Below are 17557 nucleotides of genomic sequence, written 5' to 3'. Positions count from 1 at the left end.
TGACCTCTGGGGCCCTCTTCCCAGCCGTGTTGTCTTTGTTGTTCTTTGGACCAACCAGGTTCTGCAGAGCCCACAGGCAGAGCTTACCGCGACGAAGCCAGCTGGAGACCTGCGTGGCAAGTGCGCCGGCACCCAACCGTCACCTCCACGGGCACCAGCGCTTCTCACGTTGCTGGAGCCCTTGGAAATCTCTGCTGAGGCCGTGCCGTGTGGCGCTGGGGAGAGGTTCTGGCTGAACTGGTGCCAGGTCGGGGTGCGGTAAGCTGGGTCCCCCGAAGCGCAACGTTTCAGAGTCAGGAGGCTAAGAGGCCCGCTAAACCCTCGGCAGGGAGCGGGCGAAGCCCGGGGAGAGGGCGGGAGCAGGGTGTCACGCGTGGGACGGACACGGCCCTTCACCCGTTCTTCCGCAGTCCTGGCCTCTGCTCGCCTCCTGCCAACTCTCATGCCTCCAGAACGCTGTCACCCCAGCATCTGTGTGCTGACACAGATGAGTACCAACCCAGACCACTGGTTCCCTGTGCCCCCCCGGGGAGCCCCTCCTCAAGGCTGCACAGGTTCCACGCACTGTCACATGCTCTGGTCCCCACAGCCAGCAGCTGAGGCCCTCCAGAGCCTCAACTGTCCAGCTGGGACAGGTCTTGGAAGTGAGGCCCAGAATTCCTAAGAATCTCCCTTCGTTCTCAATTCGGGTGGGAGCTCCAGTTTGCCCTCAAGGGCCAGATTCCCAGTGAGGTCAAAGTTTGTTGACAGTTCAGGTTGAATGTGACCAGAAGCCCCAAATCTAAGTCTTACCTGGGAGAGCCCCGCCTGACACAAAAGGGTAAAGCAGTGAGGAGCCACTACAGCCATCACCGCCTTCAGGTATGGCTGAATCCAGGAGCTCTGTCTGCCTCCCCCTCCCACCTCCACCTTTCTCTCTCCCCCTCCCAGCTCTGCCTCCCTCCTAAATGTCCAAACTCCCTCCTCTGCAGATGGCTCCCTCCGGCAGCCAGGAGAGGTGGCCTTGGGCAGCCCCCATTTCACACCCCCAGTCTAGCAACCCCAGCAGGAAGACTTCTTCTGACCCTAAGAGAAAACTCTGATTTACACATGCAGGTCTGTGACTCAGACCTTGGGGGGGAGGGCGGTTCCACAAAGGAGATGTGGGTTCCACGTGTAGCATCAAGGAGAGCCCACCCACCATCCACTCCCCAGGAAGGTGACCCCTAGAGCTCTCGGGACAGAGACAGCACCCTCACCAGACACAGCTCCCACTCGCAGTCAGAGTGGACTTTTATTAGGAAATCACCCTGCAGACACACTGAGAAGTGCTGTGCTGTGGGTTCAACGTTTCCTGAGGAAGGAGAATCACAGTATCAGAGCTGTCAGAGGGACGGGAGCCTAGAGCGGGCAGCTGCTCAGGGAGGCCTGCGGCCAGCACCCCTCACAGCAACAGGACTCAGCCATCAAGAACCGGCACACAGACGCGACACAAGAAACACGCCAGAGCACACACGTCTGCACTACGCTTAAATAAACAATAAATACAGAATTCCATTTGCTGTCGTCCGCGCCTGAAACCAAAGGAGCCAAAAGGGATGAAGAAAACCAAAAAGTCGTTCTTTCCATTGGACCGAGGGGGAAATATCCCCAAATTATCAAAATTCCTGTTACAAAATACTTTTTTAAAATTCCATTATTAAAAGAATAAATAACAAAATATATAAAAAATAACTCAGTTGCATTAAAATCATAACTAGAAGTTACAGCAAGATTTTTCGTGTGGCCTATCGCATAGTGAAATCGTTAATTTCGCTTTGATTTCATTGATTTCCCTCTCGTGTGTCCTAGTGTGGGATCTAGGTAAAATAGTATAAAATTAATAAATAAAAATGTTAAATAAATAGCAAACATTAACATAAGAGGTTGTGAATATAAATACTTACATTTTGACAAAATTAAATAATTTACAGAATAATTAAACTAACTACTTTCTTATTTCTTCCAGGAAGTGCAATTTCTCTACTTTTAAATACTAACTTGGAATCGCAGTCACAGTTGATTTGGACTCTATTTACACGTTAGGAACATTGTGTTTTTAACACATTAAATCAAAATTTACCTTCTTTCTAATCTCGAATGGATCTAAAAAGAAGTGACACCTTGGTGGTCTCTAGTTAGGAACTTATCCCCTGACCTCGCTGACACTGTCCCCACCTCAGTAAAGCTCAGCCATGACCCGGGTGGTGGGCGGGTCACGGGCCACGTGGGCACACAGAGAGCCAGAGGCCCTGGCCTTGACCCCAACATGGGTCTAAAGGCCACAGCCTCGAGGGAGCCAAACCCCGAGCACAGGGTCTGCAGGCTCAGCCGGGGGTGCTTCCATGTGGAGCTGGCGCTGTCTTTCAGGGGGTCCTGGGCCAGCTTCCTCGAGGCCTACTCCTAACCTACTCTCTGGAACGCTGTTCTCTTCCACCCTTAACGTAAAAACTGAATTAAAGGACAACAGGAAACACACTTGCCACGCGGCCTCACCGCGCAGGCGCACTGGCCGCCCCAGGCTGGCTCATCACACGCACCACCGCCCGGCCGGGCTGCCCTCTCGGCCTTGACAGACAAAGGAGTACTGTGGCTGCAGCTCCAAAACTTCCCTGAGAACCTGGTCCTTGAGTTTCCCCTGGAGACTTCGAGCTTTCAGAAGCAAAAATAAATCACTTTGTAATACTTCACGCCCCGCACTCGTGTGGAGAGGTCAAGGCCTCTGGCCCGGCGAGCGCATCGCATCGAGGGAGACACGGATTTCCAGGCACCCCTCTGGGTAAACCCCCCGAGGCCGCCCTGGGCTGCCAACTAGAAGTCACTGTGAGTTGGGAATCTCCACTGGGAGGGCAGGGCAAGGGAGGTAAAAGATGGAGGCAAGTCGGGGTACCCCCGGTGCCCCGGATCAGCACGAGGGCTCCTCACACGAGGAGGACTAGACCTGGATGCCCCTCACGGCCTGCTTGATGCTCTCGAGGAGGTCCTTGTTCTCGGGGTTCTGGTAGCACTCCTGGTTGGAGTACATGTCGGTGAGGGTGCTTACATAGGCATCAAAATTCTGTTCGCATATTGGCTCCTAGAGAACAGAACCAGGTTAGCGAGGCCCATCCGTGCAGGGGGCCCCAGGGTTTCCAGAAGCAAGGGAAATCGATGGGGGAACTCTCGGACCCACACGCCCATGCCACCAGAGACAAGCCCACGGACCCACCACGGGCAGCACTCGGGCTGAGACAGCCACAGCCCAGGCTGCTCAGGGTGTTACAGCCACCATGGCCAGCTGTCTGCCCAGGCAGAATCCCCAGCTCAGGGCCCCTCCAGCAAGACCCCAGAGGCAGAGGGGCGCCCTCCCTCCCAAGAGCCCGAGGACGTGGCTGCCACGGGGCTGCTGCTACCTACCATGTGCGGAAGGCGGATGTTGGCAAGACTTTGGATGAGGGCTTGGCTCAGGCCGGACAGCTCCAGGAACAGGGCTTCGTTCTGCTCCTCGATGAGCCTGTTCTCCTCCTCGATGTTCTTCAGGCTCCTCTCCATGGACGAGATCTGCGCCAGACAGAGACGGGAGCTGCCTTCCGACGCATCCGCCCGGGAGCGCACGGGGTGTGCCCGCTGGGCCACGCCTCACGTCCCTCTGCGAGAGGGTGAGGAGGCAGAGGCCCTGCCACAAGTGAGGGCTGGCAGCACCCTGGTCCCTGGGTGGAGGAGGGGATGCAGTGACTGAGCCAGGGCGGGGGTGCCACGGCTTTATGTGCCCCACGGGGTGGAGAGGAGCACAGACTGAGGCACCTGGGCTCAAGTCCCAGCTGCTACTAGCTTCCTGTTCTTCCTCTCTGGTAGGGACACTGTACACACCTTGTGGGACGTCCACCTGCCTTTGGGTTTCCCCCACCAGAAAGACCAACCAAGTGCCTTATTAAAGCTGTGAAGGTGGGCTTCCCTGGTGGCGCAGTGGTTGAGAGTCTGCCTGCTGATGCTGGTGGACGCGGGTTCGTACCCCGGTCCGGGAGGATCCCGCATGCCGCGGAGCAGCTGGGCCCGTGAGCCATGGCCGCTGAGCCTGTGCATCCGGAGCCTGTGCTCCACGGCGGGAGAGGCCACAACAGTGGGGCCCGTGTACAGGAAAAAAAAAAAAAAAAGTAAAGCTGTGAAGGCAAGCAAAGCAGGCCGCTGCAGCTCTCTGCAACTCACGGCGGAGTGGAACCAGCACACCAGAGAGCATCCTGGGATTTCTGGCACAAACACTTCTCCTTCTCTGGACCCAGCAGGGCACTAGGAGGGAGCCTGGAAGTTCTCCCAGGGGCTCTAAGGGTTCCACATGGAACAGCAGAGGACGGTGATGACAGGGGTCATGGCCATGGGCAGTCTCACCTGCTCTAGGCGCCACAGGCACCACATGAGTCTCAGGGTGAGCAGAACCCTGTGCAGAGGGTCACCACCCCATGGGGAAGGTGGGAGAGAAGCCCACCACGGGGCCTGGACCAGAGGAGACATGCTTGGGAGGGCAGCCCCCAGCCTCACTGCATCTCAAAGGAGCCTCAGGGCAGAGGCAATCTCATGCAGTGTGTGTGACACACCAAGCCATCCCTCAGGGGCAGGATGGCGAGCCGCCGTTTAGGAGGCTACGGCTCTGTGACCTGCGGCTGAGAAGCATCACTCTCTCACCGCCTAGTGACAAGCCTTTGGCTTTAAAAAAGTTTTGAGTAGAGGTCTGGAGCCTGCCTTCTCTGCCTGAGCCCTCCTGCGGGGCACACAACTCAAAACTCCCCGGACGGGAAGGGGAACTCCAAGTCCTTCCAAAAGGACGATAGTGAATAATCTGTCTATAAATAGGTGGGCATTGGCAAATAAAGAGAAATCAGAGGTGCTTCCCAAGGGTGTTGACACTGGGAGATCCCTTGGACTTTGAGAAGGAAAGGAGCAGGGAGGTATGGGGGGGACAGCCACCCAGTGGGGTGTCTTGGTCCCCAGAGACAGCCCCTGCACCCCTTCTCTGCTTCCACTGCCTGTGAATGTGGAGAAGACGTTGCACAGCAGAACAAAACTCCCTCCAGATCCTCATGGGCTGATGCTCTTTTTACACCAGTTCCTGGGTAACAGGAGGTCAGCGTAGAGGCCCGTCTGCCAGGGGAAGGAGGGGCGGCACAAGTCATGTGGACTCCAACATCTCACACTTCCCATTCACCCCCTCTGCCCTCCAGTTCCGCAGGGCCAGGTCACCTCCTTGTCCTTGGGGACGTGGCTGTGTGCGGCCTCCCCTTCTGTGCCCCTAGCTCTGCTCCGGCCCCCACTCAGCAGCCAAGGGAAGGGCATGGTCTTCTTTTCAAAATAGACCATCACCGTTCTTTGCAGGTTTTTGTTCTTGTTTTTTTCTGGTTGCAAATGTTCGATTTGGGGAAATCAGAGAGGTAGGATGCAGACACCTAAAGTAACGTGTAACCCTGTCCCTCAGCACAGCAGTTCTTTCTGGGTCGGACACCGTGCTCACCGCTTTCCTCGTAGAAATGCATTCACCTTACAACAAATGAATGCAGTAGGTTCTCTTATTATCTCCACGCTACCTGGGAGGACATCCAGGTACGGATCAGATGAGAGCCTCACAAGGTCACAGAGGTGGTTTGTGGCAGCGCTGGGCTAGAACCCAGCACCAGCCGGGCTCTGAGGACCCACACTGGGGCTCTGCTCCTACTAACCAACGGGACCAACAGCCACCAGCACCTCAGGACTCCTGACGCCGCTGAGCAGAGCACGCGCTGAGCAGAAGCTGGACAAGGCGCTGGGCTCCCCGCACACTCCCCAGAAGAGGAGGCCGAGGACGGGAAGGACATCCTTGGGTTGGAGGGCGGGGCGGGGGCAGGTAGGCAGCACCACCCACCTGGGACTGCAGCTGCACCATGGCGGCCTCCATCTCGGAGTTGGACTCGTTCAGGTCTCGAATCTCCTGGTTCAGCTGCTTGATCTCCTCGTCGCTGTCCAGCACTGCCCCAGAGAGAAACCTCAGTCGCGGCTCTCGCAAGCGGCGGTCGGCCGAGACCTGATTTCTAGATGGACCCAGGTACCCCCTTCCCAAGCAGAAGCCCTGGCTCATGGCCCACATCTCAGGCTGGGAAAGATGGCCTTCAGGACTAGTAGACGTGTGTCAGCTGTTTGCCTCCTGGCCCTGGGTCTTGGTGGGAAAATAGACGCCTCCTGGGCAAGTGTTAATTGCTGAGATAAAAATGGAAGTTTTTCCCCGATGGCGCTGATTTCCTCAGCTTTCCTCTTCATTGAGCCTGAGTGAGTTCACAGGCCCACACTATGGCTTCCAGCGCGGCCAGCAGGGCTCACCAGCCCCCAGGTTAGAGCCGTAATGACCACGCGAGGGCACAGGGCAGCCAGAGGCTCTGAGCCCAGGTCAGGAGGGCCAGCGGCTCAGCTCAAGAGCTCTGTCCCCACCGCGACTCGCTCCAGGGTGGCTTTGCTTCCCGACCCACTTCTCGCCAGTGCCACCCGCCCACTCTGGCTGCAAAGACCACGTGCAGGGGCTGCAGGAGGGCAGCCTTACCATCACTCGTCTTGAATTTTGTGCCGAGAACCTCATCCCCTGAGACTTTTCCCTTCTTTCCAGCGAAGGTCGCTCTGGGACAGCCGGACAAGCTGGAAGCAAAGGTCACACGTGAAAAGCCAGTGCAAGCTCACGCACCATGGGCCAGTCTGAGGTCACATGTCACAGTGAGAGCTGGCGGCCTGGTGGGATCCTGTTTGGAATGTCGCTCATCCCCAGTGCCCCTCGCTCCCGACACCAGCCCGCAGGCTCCCTCAGTCCTCAGCAGCCCAGGCCATTCCCAGCTCAAGCCACTGCCCTGAAGTCTTGTCCCTCGGACGGCTCGGGGCAAGCGCCACACCACCTTTTCAGAAAGGACTTCCTACCCGCTTCCTGCTGCTATCTCCCCGCAGTGTGTACCATCCTTCACCAAACTAGGTATTTAACTTGTGTGCTGGTTTGCAGGGGGGCTGGTGTCCTCTTGTTCTCCAGAGACTGATACTTGATGGACTTTCAGTAATGGCTTGTGGAATGAATGGGCTACCAGTTCGGGTCTTGCTTTTTCCTCGAGAAACTACCATTTACACCTGAGCCCTGGTCTGGCCCTCCCTGGGAGCCTTGCCCACAGCCCCGCAGCTGGGGCCCTCCTGGGTGATGCAGGGGCAGGGAGGCTGGGATAGTCACCTCCTGTGGGTGAGGAAGCTGCCGTTGGCATGGCCGGAGCCGTCGCAGCCCGGGGTGGGGCAGGTGGGCCCCTCGTTCTTCAAGGGCTTCCAGGAGGAGGATGAGCCATTGAGGGAGCCCTCTTTCTGCCTTCGGGCGGCCAGAGGGCAGCCCGACGCACTTCTGTGAGAGGCGTATTTGCCGCTGATGTGACCAAGCCCCACGCAGCCTGGAACTGGGCACCTGGGCACAAAAAGGTCAGAGGTGAGCCCCAGGCGCCGGAGCCCAGAGACCCCCCCACCCCAGGCCAGACCCTAAGACACACCGGGGTCTCCTGGACGAACTCCAGGCCTTGGAGCAAGAGAAGCACAGGAAGCACAGGAGGCCTGGGGCCTCCCCAGCACAGGGCTCGCGCTCCCTCCCCAGCCTTGGCCTCACATCCCCTGCACAGCTGGGGGGTCAGCAGCCACCTTCTTGCCCCGACCCTCAGCAGCAGTGACCCCTGGGGCCTGGGGCTGGCTCTTGGTGGCCTCAGGTCCACAGCGGGACCTTGCGGCTGGCATCATTTCTGCATCAGCCCAGAGGCCACTTGCTGGGCGCTTGCCCTGAGCACTGGCCGCTTGTCACCGCTTTCTGCAGGCCACAGACCCAGCAAGCACAGAGGACCCAGTTCACAGAGAGCTCGCTGGGGTACAGACACACCAGAGGCAGGAAGCCCCCGGGAGGTGGCAGGGCTGGGGGACAGCGTGCTGCCTCGTGGCCCGCACACTCGGACTCATCTCACAGGCGCCCTCCTCAGCCGGGCCCATCCTCATACGTCCCCTGTCTCAGCTCTCACCCCTTTCTCACTCATCCCAGCCACGTGGGCCCTAACGTGGGCTGTCCACCAAGCCGGCCCAAGGTCACCTTCACCGCCGATCCAGAGCGGAGTCACTGCCAGGGGCCCCTGCAGGGGACTTGGGGAGGTTCCCTTCTATGTCCACCGCCAAGCCTGGACACCTCCCAACTGTGGGGTCCCAGGGGGACCACTGGGCCCGGCCGTCTGAGGTACCTGAGGTACCTGACGTTACAAGATCAAGAGGCCAAGTGAGAGTCACCAGCTGAATCTAAGCGCTTCTCTCCTGCTCTCCTTGCGAAACCCTTGTCTTCTCAGGAGGGGCTGCTGGGGTTTCCCAGCAACTGCCCTCGTGGTGAGTAGCTCAGATATGTCAACGGTGACTCTGCGAGTCTTTCCCTCCACACCCCAGGTCCAGATCTTCAGAGCTGTCAGGTGACCTCATGTTAAGACGTGTGGCACACCCAGGGGACCCCCGCTCAGAGGCACATCTCTTTGGTCAGGTGCCAGGGCGGCCGGGGGCAGCCGAGGCCTCTCCACGGGCAATGGATGTGCAGCTCCCGACCCGCCACGCTGGAACCTCCACAGACTTTCCTTCTTCTTTTTTTATTGGGGTACAGCTGTTTTACAATGTTGTGTTAAGTTCCCACTGTACAGCGAAGCGGAGCTCCCTGTGCTATAGAGCAGGTCCTCGTTAGTTACCTGTTTTACACGTATTAGCGCGTATGTGTCAATCCCAGTCTCCCAAGTCATCCCACCCACCACCTCCACAGACTGTCTAGGCCAGTTATTCAGTCGTGGCCAAAGGGATTTACTGCAACGTGCTGACCGACTCAAACGCTGCAGACACGAGACGCCTAAGAGGGAGCTCTTCCTCTACGGGTCCCTCCACAGCCGCGCCAGTGCCGGCCGACCAAGTCACGCCACGCAGCAGGGCCTGGCGCACCGACTGAGGTTTCTGCAGCCACCTGCCCTTGTCTAAGATGCTCGTCACTTATAAATATGGTTAGTCTATGGCTAGGGAGGAGATCCTATAAAACGGAGGTGCTAAGTGAGCGGCCCCCTCTCCTTGCCATGGAGCCATTAGAAACTCCATCCATCCTGTAAATGGTGAACTGTTTCTACAAGTCACATTCTCCACTTGGCTGCAGAATCTTGCTGTGTGTTTTTAAAGCAAAGTTGACAGCACATCAGGGAAAGGAAAACCACTTTTCCCCGTTAACCTGAAAAACGCTGATCTTGACTCTAATCGTTTGCAAATGCAGCACAATTCATTTATCATCCCTACCAGCAGGATCCTTGCTAAACCCATAACAGCAATGCGTCTGTATGATCACAGGCAAATTCCTAGGTTCTCAGAAGAAAAAATATTCTTTATCCACCCTCTCATTTAGTAGGCAGCATTCACAATACCAACAACCATGTATTCTGCATTTTTGATTTAGCATTCATTACAGTTTTACTGTATAAATTAAATAAACAAGCCACTGCCTTATTACAGCAAACAGCCGGTGGGGCTGTCCCCTTTGAAGGGCATAATGCTGGTCAATTAGGCCCCTCCTCTGTGGCCAAGCAGATGTTTGGGTGGCCAAGCAGCTGGGGTGAGCTCCCGGGAGGAGCAACGGAACCTCGGGCCAGGTTGATCCCCTCTACAGAGGTGAGTGTCCAGCTGTTCCTGACAGTCAGGGCAGACCTGCTTCCCGTGCAACTGCGTGCCCTGCCCCAGCCAAGCCACCAGACAGCCAGAGCCCTTCTCTTCCAGCCCTCACCCGCCTGGGGGCACCCACTGCCTGCTCTACCTGGTGTCAGCTCTGAAAGTCCTGGGCAAGTTGGGTGGTGGGTCACCCTGTTTGAACCTGTGGCACAGCCTCGCCCCCACCTGCCAGTGGGGAGCTCGGGGGGTCCCTCCTGGAAGGATCAGTTTTCAGCAATACCAGCCCCCACCAGGCGAGTCGGGGTCTGGGTCAGGGTTCATGACATGTCAAGCACCCCCAGTGAGAAGGTCCGTAGAGGGTTTCAGGCACTCCGATCACTTAAGGCCCAGGATGTCCTCTCTCCTCCCCACAGGACTGCTGAGGTCCCAGTTCAAGGTGACCTTCCCAGGCCCCCTCACTGCGCGTCAGCTCCCTTCAGAGGTGTGGGAGCGCGCACACGTGATTCAGAGACTTGCTGTCTTTCTAACCACCCTCTCCTCCTTGACTCTTTGCACCTGACCTTTCCCACCAGGCCAGGAGCCGTGCAGACCGCAATGCCCGTGAGTGCCTGGGGTTGCCAGGCCCTGAGGTCCATGCCCAGGTGCCCAGGTGCGCGGGCAGCCGGGCACTCTGCCTCTCCCGGCCCGTCAAACGCCGCAAACCCGAGAAGCCCAGACAGGAGCCCGCACACGCAGGTGCCCTCTACACAACGCACACGGCTCCCGCCTGCAAGGTGTCCCCGTGCACGGTGCGAGCACGTCTGTAAAAGTGGGCGTTGTCACAGCTATATTAATGCAAACAGAATCTAGAAGGAGCTTTTAAAATTATAAAAAATACCGGAAAACCCCAAGTCTGCACAGCAGCCAAGAGGCCGGCAGGACCTGGACTCACTTCATCAGCTCAGGGTCTTCCTTGTCATCCTTTGCGGGTGTAGCCTTGGCTCCGCTTTTCTTGGCACGAGGGCAGCCTGACAAGCTGGTTTTGAAAGAGGAAACAATGCCACAGTGGTCCAAGGACAGCAAAGCCTCACACCCCCCAGCCTCACCCCTCCCCTTAAGCTCTGTGACAGCAGCCCTGGCGGGCGCCGGCAGCAGAGCCACATGCAGGAGGCGGCACCGTGAGCCCCCAGCTCTGGTCAGAGGGTGCCCTGATCAGGCTCTGGGAACACTGGTAGTTCCCATGAAAGGGACGAAACCGTCTCTGGATGCAGCAACGTTAATGTCTTACTTGGAGCCTGGAACTTCGTCTGAGGAGGAAACCGTCCCCACCCGCTCCGGCCTGGCACCCAGGGCACGGCAGGCTCACCTCCGGTGCGATGCGTAGTTCCCCGTTATGTGGCCGGAGCCGTCGCAGCCGGGTGTGGGGCACCTGCGGAGGAGAGCGGAGCTGGGACCAGAGCCGCGGAAGTCACTTGGCCACAGAAGACGCCTCTGTACTCAGCCCCCTACAAGTCGTCTACCCACTAAGGTCTCACAGATGGCCACGTGTGTCCCGGCTGGCCTGCTGCCACGACCTCCGGGCCTCAGAGCTTGGCCACCCACGCTCCCCAAGGGGGCCCGGGGGGCGGAGAGGAGAGCACGTTTCCACTGCGGGATGATGGGCTCCTGACTCAGCCTCCTGCAGAGGACCAGGCTGGACTAGAAGGTTCCAGAACACATGTGGGCCTTTAAACAAGCGCTCAGGATGCAAACCTCACATCTAGGACCGGTTCATCCTCCTTGAGCTTGCTGGAGGAAGACGGCCTATTCCCACCGAGGGCTGCCACCGTCGTGAGCACGAACAGACAGCACTGAGACTTGCCACCCCCAGAAGTGGCGACGTCGGGGCGTGAGTCCTACTTGGTGAGTGCCGAGATCACACGGGTGCGGGCTTTCGAGGGATGGCTGGCACCAGCCGAGGGGAGGGAGGGGAGGAACAAACCACAAAAGCCCAACTGGGTACACCCCAAGTGCTTGATGAATGTATCACATAGAAGGTAAAACTTCCCCTCTGATACACCGGCTTGGGTTTTCTTATTTTTTCCCTGAATGTCCACTGAAGAAACATGAATCCGTTCCTGCTGGCGCCAGTGGAGAAAGCACCCGATCCTGCAGGTGGGTCCTCAGGAGGCCTCCTCCAGGGTGGATCTGCCGCCTGTGCCGTGTCCCTCGTGAGGGCGTGGTTTCGTCCTATGGACCCGGCAGGACCTTGGTGCTTGCATCTGGAGAGGCTGGCACTCACTGGGTGCTTATCTGCCATTCCTGGCTCCATCCTCACACGGAGAGAGAACTGTGGAGCCAAGGCCATTCCTCAGCACAAACGTGGACCCAGAAGGACAGAGGGCCGAGCGCCAGCGGGCCAGGACACGGGTGGCCATCAATCAACAGAGGGCTCCCTCGCGCCCAGGCTCCGGCAGCCGTCAGCAGGCAACACTGCCCGCCCATCTCAGGCTGGCATGGCAACACGGAGGGGCTAGATGCCCAGAAGCCTCCTTCTTGGCCCCTCTCTTCACCCCTGCCCCAAGTGCCACACGTCAGCGCCTCCCTGGCCTGGCAGCCGGCCAACGGGTCAATCTCCCTCCTGTCGGGCTTTGGGGTAACTCAGACCCCACTGAGGTTGGGACACCTCCTGCCCGTCACGTGTGGTCACATTCCAACCCCCACATCTGGGGCAAAGAGGTTTTTGTGTTTTAACGGAAACCACCCACCACCTCTGTCCAGGTAAGCATCACCCTTTTCAAATGACCCCCAGCTGCTGGGACCTCCTGCTCTGACACTCTGCGTCTCTGCGTGGCCCGCGGTCCCAGGGCGCCAGCTGCTCAGAAAGGCCCTCTGGGCCGCACTGAGGGTACCAGGGTGTCCCTCGCATGGCTCTCTGCGCTGAGGCCCGGGCCTTGTGACACCCTCTGGAAGGACACTCTTCTCCCTCCTGGTCTTTCGCAGCTTCGGAACACACAAGCTGGGTGCTGCAGGCAGTGGCCAGGACGGCGGGTCCACAGCAGTCCCAGGCCTCTGCGGCCATAAGCACAGCTCTGGTCTGCGGGTGACACCCCTGCGAGTTGCAGCCTCTGGTGGTGCCTGTGAGTGGGTCTCAGGTCTGGGGGAAGCGACTCGGCGAGAACACGCACGTTGGGGCCCTCCAGGAAGGCGGGGCAGCCCCACCCTCCTTGCTGGCCTGATGTAACGGCTTTTCCCCAAGAGTCCTGTCCGAGAGAGGATGACGTCACACGGCTGGAAAAGCAGGTGTGTGCTCTGGGCGCCAGTAGCGTCGGCCACTCTTATGGCCCTGGGTAACCCCAGGGCCAGCTCCAGGAACCCTCCCACCTTCTGTTCTGAGTGCGTTGTCTGGGCAAGACAAAGAATCCATGCCGCTTGGTGCACAGCAGACGTCACCCCACCCCCAGCCCTGTCCTGTGGCCGGGGCGGGGTGGCGGGGGCTGTCCCCCACCCCGTGCAGAGCTCCCCCATGACGCCCTTGCAGGCTGTGTGGCCGCACTCTGAACGCCCACACATGGAGCGGGCTGCGCAGCCCAAGGCAGCCGAGTCCCCAGCTCCTGACCACACTGGGCACGTGGATGGGAAGAACAAACGCCCTTGGGATTTGATTGAAACACAGAAAACACATCGCCTGCAACTGTCACCACAAACCAGGTGTTGATGGAGGGCCACCAAAAATGACTCATTTGCAAGGCACAGGTGCCTTTGCCCCCCGTGGACAGGTCACCTTCAGCTGGCACTGCCACGAGGCTGATCAGGGTGCCAAACCCCCACCGAGCGGGGGAAGGAGAGAGAAGCATGGGGGAGCCAGGCCACACCCACACTGTGGCCTGCGAGAAGCAAGGAGCACGCTCCACGGAAGGAACCCTTTGGGGAGAAAAGCGCGTCGGAGGGAGTTAGGGAGTGATTTGTTTTCACACGAGGAAAACTTTCCATTGCTAACTTCCAGACAAGTTTGGGTTACAGTTCTTCACAGGCTCTCAGTCTTAGAAGGGCACTGACCCTCCCTGTCGGCCACATTTCTGGACCCAGACCAAGTCTGCGTGCTCCTTCCAGGAGCCCTGACTAACGGCTCTGCAGGAAAAGGGCTACTGAGGGTATGTGGTCACTTCTAGAATTCTACCACCACTCAGGCAGGCCTTCAAACTGGAAAACCATGAAAACTGATCAGTTAGAAAAGCAGGTCGAATTGGAAAAGATAGTAGGAGAAAGGATCACGAGAAAGATGGTAAAAGAAGAGAGGAAGGAAAGCGGGAAGAGGACGGTGGGGAAGAGTGCGTCGAACCTACGGGACTGAGAGCCTCACTGCCTTTCTGGGGCTGGACACGGGGTGAGTGAGCACATGTGTGAAGCTGCCATGATGAGCTGAGCCTCAGAACATGCAGGTATCAAAGCCGATAGTTCCCAGAAAGACGCTTCTGTCCATGACCCCTGCCCAGCCTTGCCTGTCGGAACGGAAGGCCCCACGGGTCAAAGAGGCAACGCCACACTTCTCCCGGCTGCTAGGACCAGACAGGCTCCCCCGAGCCACAGAAATGAGGCCGGCAGGACCGGACCCTCTGAGAGAGCTGGAGCTTCCTGCCCCGTTTCCGAGTCAGCTCAGGTCGCCAGAAGCCTGCGGCAACCGTGGTTCCTCACCTTAGAGGCACCAGAGCCCCAGTTCCTCTCTGGCCTCAGACGGGGATGGGCCGGGGAAACCCGGCCTGGATTCAGACCCCCAGCACAGAGGCCCAGGGCGGTAGGAACCCCCTGAAGAGGGGGTGACCTGAGGGGCCAAGAGGGGGCCCTCCTTCCACAACCTCGGCTCAGCCTGGAAATCCAGAGCCAGCACCTTGTGGCTTAGGGCTTAGCCCAGCTCAAGGCATGAAACCAAAGGCAATCACAGCCCCGGGTCCAGCCCCGCGAGGACGCTGAGAGCCGGAAACCTCTGGGTCCTTGCTCCTTGCTTGAACAAGACCATCAAGGAGAGTGGCTGGTGCCACAGGGCGGCCCTGCCCAGACGTCAGGGGCAGGGGGAGCAGAGACAGGGCACAGCCAAAGAAAGGGTGAGCATGGAGGAGAGGCGTGGGGGCGAGGGCACGAGGGGCCAAGACGGAAGCAGCTGGAAGGGGCTGCACGAGGAGGGACGCGCACAGAGTTACCGCTGCCGTCACCAGCATCCAGCTCACTTAGCAAGAGCCGCACGGCCTGTAGCCTCGAGTCACGGAGAGACTTACAAGCCAAGGCCAATTCGGGACTCCTCCCGAATCTCCACGGCAGGAGGAAAGCAGGCCCAGACAGCCCGGCAGGGCTCCTCAGGAGAGGGAGAGAACGGGCCAGACCACCACGAGCCGCAACCAGGCCCTACACCTGCTTGGTCCTCCCAGCCGTCGGCCCTCAGAGGGGAGCGCGGGAGCCTGTAGCGGCCCTGGGCCCAAGGGGGCAGGCAGACAGCGGCACTCAGAGCAGGGAGATACAGGCAGCAGCGGCGACAGCCCAGCCAAGCAGAATGAGCCCCTCCGTGGCCCTGCCTCTCGGCCCCACAGCCCCGGGCCTCAGGCTGGGGCTGGCCTGTGCCAGAGCCCCGCAGAAGGCTGCTTTTGGCCAGAGCCTCATGGAAGGAGTGAGCAGAGCAAGGAAGCCACCCAAGAGACGGGAGGCCGGGAGGGCAGACATACTTGAGGTCAGCAGAATGGGCAGCCATGAGGTTTCTGAGGCTCTTGTCAGCAAGAGGGCAACCAGAGAGGCTGAAAGAGAAGAGATGGGATATCGGGGTGAGCCAAGAGGGGGAGCAGAGGCGCAGAGGAGGAAGACCCACCACGCAGCACCCAGGCCGGGCCGGACCCGAGTGGGGGGACGAACCTGCGGTGGGAAGCATAGTTCCCAGTGATGTGGCCACTGCCGTCACAGCCGGGGGTGGGACAGCTGGACAAAGGAAACAGAGCGTCAGAACAGAGAGCGAGGCACCCCCGCCAGGCCCGCCCCCCAGGCTGAGCCCGCTCGGAGAGGGCGGCTGCCACCTGCCTCTGGCTCACCCGAAAGCCAAGGAGCGTCTCGTCCCCACCAGCCCTCAGGGCCGGGCCCTCGCCTCTCCGACTATAAGCTTCTCCCACGCAACTTAACTCAAGAAGCAAAGGGAACCCACGTGAAGCTCAGCTTAAAGTTGGGGTGCCTCCGAAGCAGACGTGCTGTGCGTGCACACGTGTGCGTGCTGGGGGATGCGTGTGCAGGGAGCCCCTTCCTGACGTGGCAGGGCCTTCCCCAAGGACAAGACCAGAGCCACCCTGGGGCGAGCCAGCTACAGGGCAGGAGGAAGCTGGAAGCTGGCGGGGTTCGGGGCAGGAAGAGGAACCCCAGGAACAGACTCTAAGCGTCGGTGGGGGCTGGATCACCTGAGGGGCAGGGGCCAGGCCTCTCATGCCCCCTAGGGAAGGTGGTTCTTAGTGGGGGCCGGCCAGAAGGCCGTGGGGTAGCGCACGTCTACCAGTAGCCGCCCCCTCTCCAGTGGCACCTGGTTAAACTGACTCGGCTGCCGGAGCTGAGGTCACGGAGCCCAAGGCAGAGCGCACCTCAGGCCTGGGCGCGAGGGCCAGGAGCACAGCGGGCGCTCGGGGGCGGTCCCTCCCCTCGGCCCTTGTCTGCTCTGTGGGCCAGACGGGGGCTTTTGCCCTCACTCTTTATCAGCCTGAAGGAGTGGGTTAGAGGCCCGCGTGGTGCAGGGGTGAGAGGACGCCTTCCCCCGCTGCCTGGCCCAGGAGGGGCCTAGTAGCGGAGGCCCAGCCTCTGCCCACCAAGGCAGCCAGGCCAGCAGGACGGTCAGCACGGGGCGCTCCCACCGAGACGAGCTCCTCTCAGGGCCGTGGCGGTGCCCTGAGGGGTCCCGCCGCCCAAGGTGGGGACTTACGTGAGCAGCTCCTTCTTTATGTCCTTGGAGAGAAACTTCAGCTTAAAGTTGGCCAGGGTGACCTCCCCGGGGTACTTCCTCTCCTCAAAATTCTCCTCCGACGCTTCCTGGTCATCTGCTTCAGAAGAAGCAAAAGAATGGGCTGCTGGCTCTGACTGCAAAAGACCAGCAGGGAGAGGTTTCAACCGGCTGGCGGGGGGCCGGGCGCCCGGCCCGGGGGCTGAGGGAGAGGGGCCTTTCAGAGGCATCTTCCGGAGTCTCCTGTCTTCTGGAAGCAGGAGGAAGACACAGGAAACGGCGCCCCGAGGGGCTGGGGTGCTGCCTCACCTCAGCCACTGCTCCTGAGCTGCCCGGGAACGAGGAGACCCGGGCGCTGCCCGGCACCGCAGCTTCTGATGCCCTCCGCGGACTCAGGCAGGTGGGTCACCTCCAACTACCCGCCCTGGGCTGCAATCTACACGCCAGAGTGTACACCGAGGGCGGCTCCTTTGGGGCTGGGAACGCACTCAGTAGGCAGTGGCACTAAGGAAGTGTTTGTTGAAATGCTTTGAGGATGAGACGGCACGATGCACAGAGTATGATACAAAATAATCACAGCGACCTCGGGACCATCTGGCCCTACCGAACCCCAGCCAGCACGACGACCGGGCCGCAGCAGGCACCGAATAAGCACTTTGGCCTCAAAAGCGGGGCCTGCAAGTGCTGAATCGCCACCCAAGGGCAGGGTGCTGTGGATGCAGGGGTGAACAAGGACAGTCCCTGCGTCCGAGCGCAGGGAAGGAGTCCACGAGAGTCAGGAAGGCCAGTGCCCTACAGGTCAGTCTGCAGCAGACCACTACCCCCGTGGTGGATCACGATTCAGATCTCAGGACTGGTACTTGCTGTGTGTCCCAGGCATGCCGTCCAACCTCCTGGGCGCCACACTTTTCAACTGGAAAGAATAGCTGCCCCTCCCAGGACGTCTGGGGATGG

At 59.5% G+C, this 17557-nt stretch overlaps 1 protein-coding gene across 2 annotated transcripts in view; it reads right to left on the bottom strand.

The window, feature by feature from the left end:
- Positions 1-2780: 2780 nt before the first annotated feature.
- MYT1 (myelin transcription factor 1) overlaps positions 2781-17557 on the bottom strand; it is a 35227-nt gene continuing 20450 nt past the window's right edge. For both annotated transcript variants that reach the window (XM_022597425.2, XM_022597419.2), the window contains exons 12-21: positions 16586-16740; positions 15544-15606; positions 15360-15428; positions 11033-11095; positions 10619-10702; positions 7220-7441; positions 6557-6648; positions 5888-5991; positions 3415-3558; positions 2781-3094 (exon numbers count right to left, since the gene is read on the bottom strand). In XM_022597425.2, coding sequence (XP_022453133.2) covers positions 2954-3094; positions 3415-3558; positions 5888-5991; positions 6557-6648; positions 7220-7441; positions 10619-10702; positions 11033-11095; positions 15360-15428; positions 15544-15606; positions 16586-16740 — 1137 coding nt within the window. In that variant the 3' untranslated portion in view covers positions 2781-2953. The remainder of the gene's footprint in view (positions 3095-3414; positions 3559-5887; positions 5992-6556; positions 6649-7219; positions 7442-10618; positions 10703-11032; positions 11096-15359; positions 15429-15543; positions 15607-16585; positions 16741-17557) is intronic.

The sequence above is a fragment of the Delphinapterus leucas genome, chromosome 15 (genome assembly GCF_059928025.1).
Source record: "Delphinapterus leucas isolate spDelLeu-1000000601 "Yukka" chromosome 15, BTC_Dleu_Yukka2, whole genome shotgun sequence".
Lineage (NCBI taxonomy): Eukaryota > Metazoa > Chordata > Mammalia > Artiodactyla > Monodontidae > Delphinapterus > Delphinapterus leucas.
This window is presented reverse-complemented; position numbering and strand designations above follow the sequence as displayed.